Raw genomic sequence first — 16,280 nt, 5'->3', positions numbered from 1 at the left:
CTTGCTAGAGCTAAGACTAAAGTGCTTATAAAGGAAAAGGCCAAATTTGGTGTTGATCATGAGAAACTTGTGAAGGATCTAGATGAACTAGACAAGGCTCACAAAGCCTTGAAGAGTGAATACTCTCTCCTCTCTAAGTCTTATGAGCAACTTCAAATTAGGCTTGCTTCATATGACATACCTAGTACCTCTACTCCCTCATGTGATCATGCAAATATTATTGAGGAAAATGCTAGATTGAAGGATGAACTTGCTAAGGCCTCCTCTCCCCAAAGTAAACTTTCCTTGGATGATCTTTTGAGTAAGCAAAGGTCAAACAATGGGAAGGAGGGACTTGGTTTTAATACCAAGGCTAAAAAGGAAAACAAGCCAAAAGCCAAGCCCGCACAAAAGAAGGTTATCACTAATGATGAAGCCCCTAAGGCCAATGTCATTAATAATGATGATGCGGGAATTGATAATCCTCACTATGTTTTATTTCAAGATTATTATGGTGATGTTTATGCAAAGTATGTTGGTCCATAAGATGGTTATGTTGCTTGGTCTATTTGGGTCCCAAAGACCCTTGTTGCTAACAAAAGAGGACCCATTGAGAAATAGGTATCTAAATCCAAGAATTGATCCCATGTAGGACTATGCCGCCGGAGGTTCAAAATGGGTACTTGATAGTGGATGTACAAGTCATATGACCGGCGGCAAGAACCTCGTTAAGGAGTTGAGGCCCAACATAAATAATATCACCGTCTCCTTTAGCGATAATTCTACATCCGATGTATTGGGTTTTGGCAAGGTTGTGGTTGCACACAACATTACTCTTGTGGATGTCATGCTTGTCAAAACCCTTGGTTACAATTTATTTTCCGTTTCCGCCCTTGGCAAGATGGGTTTCGCCGTCTTTATTGATAAAGATATTGTGGTCCTCTTGTGGAGCAAGACTCTAAAAGTCGCTTTCGTTGGGTATCGCGAACACAACTTGTATGTGGTGGACTTTTCGGGGACCACCACGACAAGTGCGATGTGCCTATTCGGAAAGGCGGATGTGGGTTGGTTGTGGCATCGCCGCCTAGCCCATGTCAACATGAGAACTTTGCAAAGTCTTCACAAGGGGAACCATATTGTGGGACTAATGGAAAATGTGTCTTTTGCCAAAGATCGTGTTTGTAGGGCTTGTGTTGAAGGTAAAATGCATGACTCTTCGCATCCAAGCAAGACTATCATCTCTTCCAAGAGGATCTTGGAGCTCCTTCATGTGGATCTCTTTGGTCCCGTTACTCATGCAAGTCTTGGTGAGAAGAAACATTGCTTGGTGATTGTTGATGACTACTCAAGATACACTTGGGTCTACTTTCTCAAGACGAAAGATGAGACTCAACAAATATTCATTGACTTTGCTACCGAGGTGCAACACCAACACAACCTCCTCATTATGGCAATAAGAAGTGACAACGGCTCCAAGTTCAAGAACTATACACTCAATGATTTTCTTAGTGATGAGGGGATTCGACATCAATATTCCGCTGCTTACACCCCTCAACAAAATGGTGTTGCAGAGAGGAAGAACCGGACTCTTATGGATATGGCAAGATCTATGATGGCGGAGTATAAATCCCGCTATAACTTTTGGGCCGAAGCCATCTCCACCGCTTGCCACTCCTCTAACCGGCTCTATCTCCGCAAGGGCTTGAACAAGACTCCATATGAAATACTCACCGGGAACAAGCCTAATATCTCATACTTCAAGGTGTTCGGGTGTAAGTGTTTCTACAAAATCAAAGGAGTTCGTTTATCTAAATTTGCTCCTAAAGCTTTGGAGGGTATATTTGTTGGTTACGGTGCCTAATCTCACACTTATAGAATCTTTGATGTATCCTCCGGGATTATCATCGAATCTTGTAGTGTGAAGTTCGAAGAAAATGATGGCTCCCAAGTGGGGCAAGTTGATGTATGTGCAGGTGATGAAATACCTCAAGATGCCATAGTAAGAATGGGTGTGGGATTTTTCCGCCCCATTAAGGGACACGGTGTGGCGTCTCGGGAAGAACTATGCTCTACCACGGTGGAGCCCTCATCTTCTCAACATCAACAAACCCCTTCTAGTGAAGCAAATGATGCACCAACCCAAGAACAAGAACAAGACCCTCCCTATTGTGTGCAAGATCAAGGAAAAGATCAACCAAGCATTCATGATGGCTCCAATGAGGATCCATTCAATTCATGTCATTCACCTCATAATGTCCAAGATCAAGTACATGATGTTGAGCACTCTCAAGAAATTGAGGAAGCTCAAGTTGAAGGTCAAGACGGGGACCCAAATGATCAAGTTGATCAAGTGATACCTCCAAGGCCAAGAAGAACCAAGGAGGAGATCGAGTCCCGTCGTCTAGCAAGAAGAGATAGGAACCTTGAACTTCGTGGACACACACATGACAAGGTTCTTGGTGATGTAAGGGCAAAAGTTTCCACAAGAAGGCAATTGGCTAACTTTAGCAATCATCATGCTTATATCTCCTTAGTGGAACCCAAGAAAGTATTTGAAGCCCTTGAAGATTCGGATTGGTTGGAAGCTATGCACGAAGAACTCAACAACTTCAAGCGCAACAAAGTATGGACCTTAGTAGAGAAGCCAAAGGGGTGCCGCAATGTTATAGGCACTAAATGGATTTTCAAGAACAAGCAAGATGAGTTTGGAAATGTTGTGAGGAACAAGGCAACATTGGTGGCTCAAGGGTTCTCTCAAGTTGAGGGAATTAACTTTGGAGAAACCTATGCTCCCGTGGCTTGCCTTGAGTCCATCCGTATCCTTCTTGCTTATGCATCACATCATAACTTTAAGTTACAACAAATGGATGTGAAAAGTGCATTTCTTAATGGTCCTTTGCATGGAGAGGTTTATGTTAAGCAACCCCCGGGGTTTGAGGATCTTAACTTCCCTAACCATGTCTATAAGCTTGATAAAGCACTTTATGGTCTCAAACAAGCTCCTAGAGCTTGGTACGAGCACCTTAAAGAATTAATAGTAGACCGTGGGTTTGATGTTGGGCTAATCGATCCCACTCTTTTTACTAAGAGGGTCAATGGGGAGCTTTTCGTTTGCCAATTATATGTTGATGATATTATCTTTGGCTCTACTAACAAAGCTTTCAATGATGAATCCTCAAAGCTTATGACCGATAGGTTTGAGATGTCTATGATGGGAGAGATGGAGTTCTTCCTTGGTTTTGAGATCAAGCAATTGAGGGAAGGAACCTTCATCAACCAAGCAAAATATCTCCAAGACATGCTCAAGAGGTTCAAGATGACCGAGTTGAAGGGTGTAGCCACTCCTATGGTTACTAAATGTCATCTTGCACTTGATCCCAATGGTAAAGAGGTGGATCAAAAGGTATATCGCTCCATGATTGGATCCTTGCTTTACCTTTGTGCATCTAGACCGGACATAGTGTTGAGTGTTGGTGTGTGTGCAAGGTTTCAAGCTTCTCCTAAGGAGAGCCACATGATGGCTCTCAAAAGAATCTTTCGGTATTTGGTTGATACCCCAAGATATGGTATTTGGTACCCCAAAGGCTCAAGTTTTATTCTCAATGGATACACCGATGCGGATTGGGTGGGAGACAAGGATGATAGGAAATCAACTTCCGGGGCTTGCCAATTCCTTGGTAGGTCCTTGGTGTGTTGGTCTTCTAAGAAGCAAAATTGTATATCTTTCTCCACCGCCGAAGCCGAATATGTTGCCGCCGCAAGTGGATGCACTCAATTGTTATGGATGAGGCAAACTTTAAAGGAATACGGTGTCATTTGTGACAAAGTGCCTCTATTATGTGACAATGAAAGTGCCATCAAGATTGCCTATAATCCGGTGCAACATTCAAGAACTAAGCATATTGAGATCCGGAATCATTTCATTAGGGATCATGTTGCCCGTGGTGATATTGAGCTTATCTATGTTCCTACCAAAGATCAACTTGCCGATATATTCACGAAGCCTCTTGATGAAGCAAGATTCTCTTATTTGAGGAATGAGCTAAATATCATTGATTCAAGGAGTATAGCTTAACCATCTTGAAAACACACCTTTGTCTCAAAACTTTATTTGGTTTAGATGTGGGCATGGAAATAGGGGGAGTGCGGTTTAAATTATTGAGCTATCCCTCCCCCCATAATGCCAACATTAAGAAATCATTCTCTTTATATCATATGTTGATATGTGAGCTTCAATGATGAGTAGTGGCTTGGACCCAAGATATATGTTCGCGGTGCCATGCCATAACACTCATATATGGTGGCCTAGGACACCACACTCTTCTTTGTGAAGAGTTGGAGTTATTTGGGTCTTATCGCCTTTTATTTGACAACTCCTTGTTCTTATGGGAAATCACTCTAGTTTGGCCTTATTTGCTCATATCTTGCAAACTTGAGTGATCATGTACCATTAACAGTTTGTACCCTCTAAACCTAAGCCTACACTCATCTATAAGCCATTTCCATCTTGCTCATATGTCATGTTTTGGTAAAAACTTGGAGTTTGAGGATTCTCGGTCGGATGATCTAGGTTGCCCCATCTTATTGGTAAATATGCATCTTATATGTGACGTGATACATTATTGCATCACATATTAGTTCATGCAAATAACCAACTAAAGATAGGCAGGATTTCCGGTGTTCTGGAAATTTCCAGAAAACCAGATAATCTGGCCTAGTGGCACCCCAGAATATCCGGCCGGGCCCGATTATCCGCCCTTACTTTGGGCCGGATTATCCGGCCTGGGCTGGTTGCGAGAGGATTTAGAGTGGCCGCGGGGTGGACAATTGCCACAACAACCAGTTCCTCCCCACGCGCCCTCTTTCTCCTCCATAGCCGCCGGAGCTCCTCCTCCTCGCCGGAGTCGCCCCATCCGCACCCTCTCTGAGTTTTTGGGTGGATCGGGTGCCTCTCCTCCCTAGCTACCATCTTCTCCAAGCGGCTTCCCCAATGGATGCGGGTATGACTCACAATCCCTAACCCTAGGTGTCATGGTTTGTATGTGCTATTTTCTTGGTGGAGATGGTGTCTAGTTGTTCCAAATCGTATGTAGTATACTCCTCTTGCATGCTATAAGGCCGATCTGGTCGTAGACAAGCTATTGATTGCAAGTTCTGCAAGATTCGCAGGGCCGGATTATCCGGCCCCCGCGAAGACTGGATTATCCGGTCAGGCCGGATTATCCGCCCCCCGGGGACACCGGATTATCCGGCCTGGAGCTTCATCGCCGCTGCAGTGTTGATTCAATCTAACTTGTCTAGACTTGTACCGACTTATAGTATGTTTCTAGAGTACATTACTGTATCATACATGACTTATGAGCATTATCTTCTCTTTGCTATCCGCCTTTGCTGTTCACAGGTGGTGTTTCTCGGGGTGCTCGGAGACGCCCAAGGCGTGATCGTTCAAGTGATGAGTTCGCACCGAATGCTCCTCGCAAGTCCTCGGCTTCTAGGCAGAAGAACAAGGCTACTAGAGACAACTACAAGACAATGGACATTGTCACTTATGCAGCAATCCGTATGAAGAACTGGTATGAAGACCTTCCAAGGGATGAAGAGACAGAGGGCATGCAATTCTGGTGCATGGAGCAGGAGTTCATCTACAAGGATATTTATGAGCCCATGAAGAAAGTGCGACCCATGCAAGCAATCAATGTGGGTCTTCTGGCAGAAAACAATCATTTTGAGGATGCCATCTGGGTGACTGGCAGGTTGGGCTTGCAGGATCTGATGAAGATCCAGTGTGACTATAGTCCAGAGTTGATTAAGCAATTCTTTGCTACTCTGGCCATCAGGAAAGATGCTGAGCGCACTATGGAATGGATGTCTGGCTCCACTAAATGTGAGGCAACCTTGCGCCGGTTTGCCTCTATTCTTGGACTTCCTGAAGAAGGAGCCCGACGCTTCCATGGTCCTCAGAAGACGGATAAGAATGTGCTGTTTGATCTCTATAACTCTTCTGGAGCAGTTGGTACTACCAAGGGGCTGCTTCCCATCTACGGTCAGTTGCTCTGTTTCTTTCGAGCCACCATTGCTCCAAGTGGTGGAAACAATGATGCACTCCGGGGAGCTCTTGTGGATCTTATGCACCTCAGCCTTAGGTGTGCTCGTGATGGTGATGAGGAACATGACTTCTCTCTTGATGTCATGGACTTCATCTTTAATGAGATTCATGATGCCATGGTCTCCCGGACCACCATGCCATATGCACCATATATCCAGCTTCTCATCAACAACTCTGTGACCATGGTTGAAGACCTAAGCTAGTTCCCTTTGGAGAAGCACTCTGTCAAGAAGGCCTACAAGCTTAAGCCGGTTCCTCATGCTGCACCTGCTCCTGACTCCTTTATGGGAGATGCTCGCGCTAGTGGTTTTGCTCCTGCTCGCCATGCTGACCTTCCTGCCATGAAGAAGCAAGTGAGGAGGCTTAGTTGGTTTCAGCGTCACATCCTTTGCATGAATATTGAGATCCATAAGGAGAACTATGCGGCCAGCCGAGAGCGTTCTGAGATTCAGCATACTCAGGCGGTCATTCTGCATAAGCTCAGTGGTGAGCAAGGACCCCCGCCTCAGCCTCCAGCTCACCCAGGTTACAGTGGGTGGCATTCTTCACAGGTTCCGTGGAATGATCTTGAGGACTGCATTCAAAGGGCCAACTACACTCGCCGCTCTCCGGATGCCCCTGACACTGAAGATGAAGAGGAAGAGGTGTACCGATCTGATGACGAAGATGGCTCCGAGTGATCTCCATGGGGCGAGTAGCATCGCGCTTTTCCCTTTTTGGCGTCTCGATGCCAAAGGGGGAGAAGTGTTCTATTAGGTCTTCTCTCGGGGATTTGCATGGTTTGGGCACAAGCATATGCGTTTATCATTCCTTTATTGCTTGTGTTCCCTCTTATTTGAACTATTTGGTTTGGTTGTGTTCCGTTTAAAACTATGTGCTATGTGGTGTGAGACATTGTTACGGTTTTCGGATTTCTCTATGTTGAGATCAAGGTTATTATATTATGTGTGATGCTATATCTCCGTATTATATATCTACATATGGGTATGATTTCTATCACCTTATCTCAACTACATATATGTCTATGTCTCTTGTTAGAGCTCATGTTGGATACCTCTTGTGTTGAGGCACCTCGCACCTATGTGTTGTGTATTTGTATTCAAATGCAAATTACTTGTATGCACACATGTAGGGGGAGTGCCTCTATATTTTGCCATCATGCTTGACTCTATAGTGATTCTCTTGCAAATCCGTATATTGTCATCAAACACCAAAAAGAGGGAGATTGAAAGAACATCTCTCATATTATGTTTTGTGTGTTTGATGTCAATGTATGTCATACACTAATGTTTGTTTAAGTGGTACATGGATTATATAGTTACATATATATGCGTGATGGATGTGGTTAGTCGTGTCAAAAAGAAGCTGTAACAGGATCACCAGGCCGGATAATCCGGGCCGGATATTTCCAAAATATCCGGCCCCCATTTTTCGGCTAAGGACTTGAGGAGTTATGGCTCAGTATATCCCTGGACATGGGCCGGATAATTGCCCGGATATTTGCCCGGATTTGTCCCAGGGCCGGATAATCCGGGCCGGATATTTCCAAAATATCCGGCCCCTCGAAATCGGCTAAGGACCTGAGGAAAAGCAGCTCTGGACAGGGGCCGGACATTTGGCCAGATATTTGCCCGGTTTTGTCCCTGAGGCCGGATTTTCCGGGGGGGGGGGGGGGGGGAGGGGGGCGGATTATCCGGCCCTAACTTAGGCCGGATTATCCGGCCCCCCGGAAGCTCCAACAGCTGGATTTTGGAGAGGGGTATTTATACCCCCCTTCTTCTACCTTGCTCCTTGCTCAATCATTGCACAAAATCTGCCAAGCTTCACCACCATTAGAGCCACCTCAAGAATACAAGATTTGCAAGATCTCCTTCCTCCCCCAACCAAAGCTCTTGATCTTTGGAGATTCGAAGGAGAAGACACCGATCTACATCCTCACCGAAGCGATTTACATTCCCCCCTCATTTGTTTGAGGGCCCTCTTGCTAGTGTTCCTTTTGGTTCCCTAGTTGATTGTTGTTGTTGATTGTTGTATTGTTACAGATTTGGGAGCCTCTAATTCGGTTGTGGATGTGTGCCCCAAGAACCTTGTAAAGGCCCGGTTTTCGCCTCGAGGAAATCCCTTAGTGGAAGTGGGCTAGGCCTTCGTGGCGTTGCCCATAGGAGATCTGAGTGAAGCCTTCGTGGCTGTTGGTTTGGCTTTCGTAGCAACCACACTCCTCCAAACGTAGACGTACCTTCTTGCAAAGGAAGAAAACTACGGGAATCATCTCCGTGTCTCCGCGTGCTCCACTCTCGGTTACCTCTATCCTATTCTATCTCTTATATTGCGTAGCTATATCTTGCTTAGTTGATTGCCTTGTCATATAGGTAAATTCACTTAGTTGCATATCTAGAGAATTTACCTTTGTATCAAGCCTAAATTGAAAAAGAACTAAAAATTGGTTAGCACCTATTCACCCCCCTCTAGGTGCGGCATACGATCCTTTCAGAGTCCTCAACGACCTCCGCGCGGAACTTGTCCAGCATCTGCAACATGTCCATCTGCGTGGGTACGAACTGTGGATCAATGGCTGCACACAATAGCGCCGAAAACAGGAGTAAGACACCTACCGGCGCAATTGACCGAACAGGTCGTGGGCGGCGCGGAAGGGTGGCGCAACCGGCAACGTTTGGCCCCAAAACAGGCGGCAGGTACGCGCCGGAGCCAACCCCGACTACGATCCTGCTCTCCCGCGCGGCGAGAACCGAGCCGACGACGAGTACTACGGCGCTGCGGCGGGACGACGACGGGTAGGGTTAGGATGGTGGCGTCTCACTAGGGCAGCAAAGAAGGGAAAAATAAGCAAATCAAAGCACTCGATTTCGCTGTCCCTGACTTGCGGGACCAGGTAAGAAAAAGAGGACGCTCGGCGCGACCGTGGAGCGTCCGCGGAGACGCAAACCTGGCGCACATTTGGGCCAGGTTTGCATCGCTGCGGACAGCCCGGCCACTTTGTGTCACCCCGCTGGAGCAGGGCCGAGATGCATTTTCAGTCACGGCGGACGCAAACGATCGCTCAACGTCCGTTTGTGTTCCCCCGTTGGAGATGCCCTTATTTCAATGCTGGTTCAGTATCTCACGACCAATTTGTCCCTCTCTCGTGACCCGTGCCGCACCCCGCGATGGCCGGGCCGCGCCCTCTCCCTGGCTGGCGCTCGACCTCCTCTCGCGTTCCCCCCTTGTCGCCGTCGTCAGCGTGAGCCGTCGGGCCTTGCCTGGGTGGTGCCGGCGGTGGCAGGGTTGTCTTTACCTGTCGCTTCGCTGGGGGCGTGGGGACCTTGGCAGGCGGCGGTGCTCTTCGGCGGACGGCGGTCTGGCGCGGTGGAGTGGAACCCCTGCGTCGGGTGGGTGGAGTAGAGGCGGCGCGGCCATTGGCGGAGGAGCAGCGCAGGAGGCGGCCATGGCAAGGCCTGCTCGGCCTAGATCTGGGCCCAGTTCCGGGCCCGTAGGGGCTGGGCGGGCGGGCTGCGCATGGCGCACCGGTGGTGCTCCCTGGAGGCGGAGTAGGTGCGACGATGGTGGCTGGGTGGCGGCGGTGCTCCGACTGGCCTGCTGCAGCGTGGCAGTGGGGTCTTTGCGGGCCTGTTTTGGTCCGGTCAGGCTAGTGTGGGCCAGGTTTGACCTTGCTGCCATGTCCGGTCGGCTACCGCGAAGGCGGTGGAGGTAGTTCCCTCCCGCACGGTTGAGGTGCTGCTACCCCCGACCCGGTTGTCTCTCATCTCTACGTCGAGGCCCTGCTCCGGCGACCACAGCGAGACGACGAGGATGGCTTCAAGATCACGGTGGCGTGTGCTGATGGGCGGCAAGTTTGGTAGAGCACGTCGAATCGTCCGGGTTTGTGGGTTTGGTGGACGGGAGAAATCTTTGTCGGCAGGCCCGACACTGACGCGGTGACGCCTGCGGGTGTCGCATTTCCTTCCTAAAGGGCGTCGGCAGTCCCTCCTCCCCAATCTCTTCCGCGTATCGGGGGAAACCCTATGACTAGTCCGGGCTGCAATGGCATCGTCGTCACTTTCCTTGTTGAAGGTGTTGCTTGATACGTGGCGCTTCGGCGTGCTAGGAGTGTGGTGGCATTCTCCGGAGGGCGCAGCGGTTGCGAGTCGTTTTTTGTTCTTGTCGAGCTGCCGGTGTCGGCATTGTTTTCTCTTTCCTTTCTCTTGTGTTCCTTTTTGGGCTTGGTTGTGTTGCGGTCCCAGCGTGCTTGTTGCGTTGGTTGCTATATTAATATAGGGGGCATAAACCTATTTCACTCTATTATTTCAATGCCCTTTTGCTCAACTTTGCTGGCGGTACCTTTGCCCCAGTTTATTGGCTCAGCCCTACAATGGCCTTGACAGTGTGATAGCTATGAAGGAGGCCATCGGCAAAGACTTTTTTTTGGAATTTATTTTGTTAGGTGCTTTGGCAATATGTAAAACTAGAAATGCTTACATATTCGAGAGTGAGCAGCGAATTTTTTAATCACTGCAGAGCAATTTTCAAAAAGGATGTATATGCTGAAAAATAGAGCAACAAGGAATGCATATGCAGATTTTGCTGTTTGGATTGACAGCTTCATCTAGATGCATTGCTTTCCTTAGTTGTAGCTCTTCTTTTCTTTTCCTCTCATCATATGTACAAAACTCATGCATACTGAATTTTGTAAAACAATCCAAAATACAAATACATGCAATAGAATACTACTGCTTTTCCCTTAAAAAAAAGGGAGACATGTGCTGCTTTTTGCACAAGAGGCGGCGCCTGCAACCATCGTAAGTTCTTTCAAAATAAACCATATGGGGTCACTGTACAAGAGGGGGAAATTCCTCAAATAAAAAAATAACTGAAGATGTCATTTACAGGCTACACCATAAACATGCGGGCTAATGATATATGCAGATGACAGGCGCACCGCATGCAGGCTCAAGCTTGAGAACCCAGCTTCCTCAATATTTTCAGCTGTTTTCCTTGTGAGGTGGCACCCATCAGCGACAAACTGCTGAACAGGATCAAGGGCACTTTGCACGAACTGGAGGAAGGAACCATCTACCAACGGACAAAATGAGCAGGGGGTCACGAAGTGCACAGTGATACACATCTTCAACATAGGATAACCAGTAACCATTAGCTATCAAAGGTTATGTTAAAAGCTGGAGATACCTGGTGCGGCAACATGCTCAATGAATAGGTAGAGACCACCTGGCTTTAGGACTCTCTTTATTTCTGCAGAAGTTAATGGCCATAGTTGATCAACAAGAAAAGTGTGTTGTCCGAGTAAGGAGGAAAGACAAGAAGGATGAGACGAATATCTTAAACCAGGTTGAGATGTCTTCCAACATAAGGTGGAAAAGAAAGAAAAGATGCAGATGACAACACAAGTACGACTTCAGTTAACACTTAACACAAAAGAAAGAGTTACACATAAGAAAAACTTAGGTATCAAGCCAATAACTTCTACTCAGGTGTTTCTAGTGGAAGCAGATCACATCATAGGGAAAAAAGACAGGTGTTATGCATAAAAACGGAAGGCAAGTGTGATCTTCTTTATTCGAAATGGAGGGAGTGCCCCCCAGCGTCTGCAAGGCAAGTCTGACCTGCAGTATTTATTTATATGGACAGCAACAACTGTAATGCCAATACAACACACATCATATTTCAGTTAAGCAAACGGTACTCCTAAGGGAAAGGTAATGACTTAACTAGACAGGAATGATGACATAAAAAGATAGTCAATGTACCGTTGAATTACTTTTTGCTACTCATTCTCTGGATCTCTGGTTGGCCTATCTGGGTGACTCAACACTACAGACAACATGGTTTCCAAGGCTTGGTGCTCAGACGAAGGCTTTGATCTCTGCCCAGCAGTGGACTCAATCCATCATTTAACTCTTCACTGCAAATATTTTCTAGCTGGCTGTGGGACAAGCTTGGCCTAACGGAGCAAGCAGCTGCTTCTAGCACAATTGCTGAACTTGCAGAGCAGGCCAGTGGCAACGCAAACTCTGAAACTTGGTTCATCTGCTTCCTGGCTTGCTTGCTGGGACTTTGGAAGCTAAGGAACAACATGGTTTTGAACAAATTACAACACACCCACAACTGATCAGAGCTATCACGGAGGATCTAACGATTTGGTCATGTAGATCAACCAGAAACAAAGACAGCATATTGCAATGGGTCATGGTTTTGCTAGCATAGGTTTTTGTTTTCTCCCCCCAATTCCCTGTCTGGGTTGCACATTCCCCATCCTCTCTCTCTAGTCTCCGGACTCTTGTAAGTTGTAACCATAACACAACTGTGGAAACTCAACTTTTTGATAGAAGTTGGCCACAACACAACTGTGGAGCACATTAGCCCTACATCGAGCATTTTATCCAGTTACTTTTTTCTTTGCCGTTCCCTAGAGGCGGTGGCCAAGGCCCAAGGATACCTTCAGCGGGAATAGATGAAGATTCTGTAGTCTGTACTAGGCTTTGTGCCGATTAGTGTGCTCTCTTTGGCAGTTCACTTCTTATTTTCAGTTGCTTATATTAGCTATCCTCGTGTTTCGTATTTTGATATATCTTGTAGCTTTGGCAGGGTTTTCATAAAACTTTTGTAATAATCCTTTGGCTTGTAGCAACACAGAGGTACAGTACTTTTGTGCCAAAAAAGATAAATATATTCTTTATTTATGTTTAAATATTGTATTGCATCCATAGAGGAAAACTCAGTTACCACTTTAACCTTACATAAAGATATTTTGATTACTGAAATTAATGTTTTTGTCGGTTGGATGATGATATGATGGTACAGAGAATTTGTCCTTTTGGCGCTTTCTTAGCCTATATGAATGCCTTAAGAATGTATCGATCCAAAGTTAACATATGACATAAGTTTCGCAATCACTGTTGCAAAGATGAGCAGTTATTACCTCTCAGTGCCATATTTGTGTCCTTCACTGAACACATCACTAGTGTGCCAATAACTGCATCCATTGAATTGTCCTCCGCTGGCAAAGCTTCGCCAACCTAAGCAGAAGCAAGCATAAAAACACAGTTCTCATCCTGACAGAAAACATAGTATAGACACCCAGTCCACAACTACAAGGCACCATATGTCCGTACCCCTCTTCTGAAAGTGAAGTTTGATGATGGAAGTCCTGTGGAAATTGCTGCTGCTCTAGAATAATCCTCCATGTACCTGTTAGGATCCACCCCAATTACTCTTACCCCATCAGCACTTGCGTAGTACTTTAAGTTGGGGCCCGTTCCAACACCAAGCTCTAGAATGTTCTTCCCCTCAGCAGACAATTGCGAAAAGAGGTTCAGTTTATACTCCGCAATCTGCAAGCTTCACCAAGTCAAATGTTTAGTGAGATAACAGCACGTTGTAAATATCACATCTCTGCTCCTGAACAAATACAATTAGAGATTTTACAGGATAGCATATTACTGATCAACTAATGATCATGAACATTAACAAGTTACAGGAACAGCACTCTCCAATTGCCCATTTACATTTCTTCTTGGTCTGGACCACAGAAACAAAGACTGAAAGCTACAGTGAAGAGGGGCAAGCTTACTTATCCTGCTGGCCACTGAGACGTTTCACAGGAGACAGGGCTGGGGTCCCATGATTCTCAGGATCACCAACGATGGAGATGAGGTTGGATGAAAAAAAGAATTGCTGTATTTTTTTGAAGAATACACAACCAAAGGTTGTATGTCATTTCATTATGGTTAGAAAGGAGTCGAGTCTACTCCTCCCCTCTACCTGCTGAAACCTCCCGTTACACTCCACAGCGAGATGTCATCGATAGTTAGCTGGAACAACTTGCAGTAACACGGAACTATGCCGATCAGAAGTTCTAGCATTTTGCTCCAGCCAGATGTGGCGTAATCCTGCAATTGCCACAACGGGGTGCTATGCTTTGATTGCTTTCTTCAAGCAGGGCTATATAACCTTTTTCTCTATAAAAAAATGAGGTTCAGTCCTTCCCCTCCTTTATGCATCTGCTAGGAATTAAGGTCCACCAGTCTCTGACGGTATCATTGATGGAGGGGACGAGACCGGAGAAACCCCATCGTCCGCCACAGTCTACAACAACAACAACAACCAAGCCTTTCAGTCCCAAACAAGTTGGGGTAGGCTAGAGTTGAAACCCATAAGATCTCGAAGCCAAGTCATGGTTCCGGAACGTGGATAGCTAACTTCCACGCACCCCTATCCATGGCTAAATCTTTGTCGATATTCCAAACCTTCAGGTCTCTCTTAACGGACTCCTCCCATGTCAAGTTTGGTCTACCACGACCCCTCTTAACATTCTCAGCACGCTTTATCCGTCCGCTATGCACTGGCGCTTCCGGAGGCCTCCGTTGGATATGTCCAAACCATCTGAGACGATGTTGGACCAGCTTCTCTTCAATCGGTGCTACCGCAACTCTCTCCCGTATATCGTCGTTCCGTACCCGATCCTTTCTTGTGTGGCCACATATCCATCTCAACATGCGCATCTCTGCTACACTTAACATGCGCATCGTCCGCCACAGTCTGAACCACAATAAACGAGAGAAGGGACACTGAACCATGAGCTGATCTCTTCTTTCCGGGCACTGATCATAGAGGGACATAGCGGCGACCTGGGCAGACCACGGCGTTCCAAGAATTTATGTATGTTGGTTGAGTTGAAGCTGTTTATCTGGATTCCAGTTATTCTATGCTCAAGTGGTTTCACTAATTCAGTTTTGTTGGCTGTTTTGGCGACAGGATGAGCAAAACCTTGTAACAGGTTGTCGAGCTAGATGTTTTCTATTATGTTTGTGGTTCTAGGTTGTTGTATGGTACAGTAGTGGTTTATTCCTATGATCGTTGGCAGAGGCGCGGTTATGGAGAATGATGATGTTTCTGGACGGGGGACAAAACTCTGTTTTCAAGATATGATAGGATTCACAAGTTCAGTTATCATATTGTGCAGTTCATTCAGATAAGAAACTGAAACTTGGGTATGATCCCGTTGAATTAACATAGAGCGAAACTATATACCTCGGCTTCATATGATGCCATGCCTTTGTCTAATGCCGTCGCGTAAAGCTTCTCGTACCAGCCCGGCCTCGCTGGGTGCACCCGCTCAAGCATCACCTGCACAGAGCCAAACCAAGAAACTGATAAAAATGGTCTAGGACTGGAAGCCATCAAATGGACTTTGCACATAGTGACGCGCCTGGTCTGCGTCGCAAAGGAGCTTACGTCGGGGTCGATGGGTGGGGCGGCAAGGCACGAATGATTGGCGAGATGGAGGAGGCCGGCGGCAGAGGATGCACCGAGGAGGTGGCGCCGGCCACATCGGCAGCGTCCGAGTAGAGCTACAAGTTTTCCTGTGCGGTGGGGTCTAGGCTTAGGATGGGAGCGGCGGCCGGAGACGGCGACCGCCGGGAGCGCGAAGAGGCACCGCATGCCGGAGATATTGGGGAACAGGGGGAAGGAGTACGTAAACCGAATTCGAAGGCGTAAACAATTTTAGCCACGGTTACGCCATTTGCATTGCTGGCACAACTGAAGCCCATATTTATTTGGGCCTAGCCCATTAACCTCTGGATAACTATCTTTCGACAATATTCTGTGGATTTTAGTTAGCCAAGCGCGTACAGCTCCTCCCGACACTGTTCAGTCGTAGCGGTCCCTCAAATCAAAGGAAAAAAAATGTTCATAGGGGCATTGGCCATTGTAGGCTTTGTAGCGTGTACAGTTCTATAGCTTACTCTGACACGAATTGTGTTTAAAAAAGTTATGACCCTGATTCTTGAAAAACAAATGAGACTATCTGATCAACAAAGGCAGGTCTACCTCCGATTCTGAAAAAACATAGCAGTGTCCATCTGCAACACTAGGAAACTGTCATCAACTCAAGCGCCATGTTGCTAATACGTTCGCGTGATCGCGTCCTGTGATTTTTCATATCAAACCACGTCGATCTTGCTCTATCCTCGCAACAGTATTTGTGTTCTGTTTTTCTTTTCTCAACTGGGCTTCTCACCCCTTTTCATTTCATCACAAAACGGAAATACATTGTTCAACTCACACACAATCACACAAGGAAGGGGCCATTGTGATATCCTTGCCAAGCAAGAATATCACCATAGGACAACAACCTTTTAGGCTTTTACCACCTAAGCCTATGTCAAGTTTGATCAAAGAG

At 46.6% G+C, this 16,280-nt stretch overlaps 1 protein-coding gene across 1 annotated transcript; it reads right to left on the bottom strand.

The window, feature by feature from the left end:
* Positions 1 to 10,862: 10,862 nt before the first annotated feature.
* LOC127306102 (uncharacterized) lies at positions 10,863 to 15,603 on the bottom strand. The gene is made up of 6 exons (XM_051336705.2): positions 15,332 to 15,603; positions 15,128 to 15,223; positions 13,210 to 13,428; positions 13,017 to 13,113; positions 11,267 to 11,329; positions 10,863 to 11,152 (listed from the first exon to the last, which is right to left on the bottom strand). Exons 1-6 carry the CDS (start codon positions 15,536 to 15,538, stop codon positions 10,959 to 10,961), a joined length of 876 nt encoding a protein of 291 aa, XP_051192665.1. The 5' UTR covers positions 15,539 to 15,603; the 3' UTR covers positions 10,863 to 10,958.
* Positions 15,604 to 16,280: the final 677 nt, after the last annotated feature.

Source organism: Lolium perenne, chromosome 6, assembly GCF_019359855.2.
Source record: "Lolium perenne isolate Kyuss_39 chromosome 6, Kyuss_2.0, whole genome shotgun sequence".
NCBI classification, from domain to species: domain Eukaryota; kingdom Viridiplantae; phylum Streptophyta; class Magnoliopsida; order Poales; family Poaceae; genus Lolium; species Lolium perenne.
This window is presented reverse-complemented; position numbering and strand designations above follow the sequence as displayed.

Excerpts from the sequence above, each read along its gene's own strand:
- LOC127306102 (XM_051336705.2), bottom strand. The coding sequence starts at position 15,538 with ATGCGGTGCCTCTTCGCGCTCCCGGCGGTCGCCGTCTCCGGCCGCCGC. Across the intron at positions 13,429-15,127 it reads TGGCATCATATGAAGCCGAG|ATTGCGGAGTATAAACTGAA; the intron begins GTATATAGTTTC and ends TGAAGCTTGCAG. Across the intron at positions 13,114-13,209 it reads ACTTCACTTTCAGAAGAGGG|GTTGGCGAAGCTTTGCCAGC; the intron begins GTACGGACATAT and ends GCTTCTGCTTAG.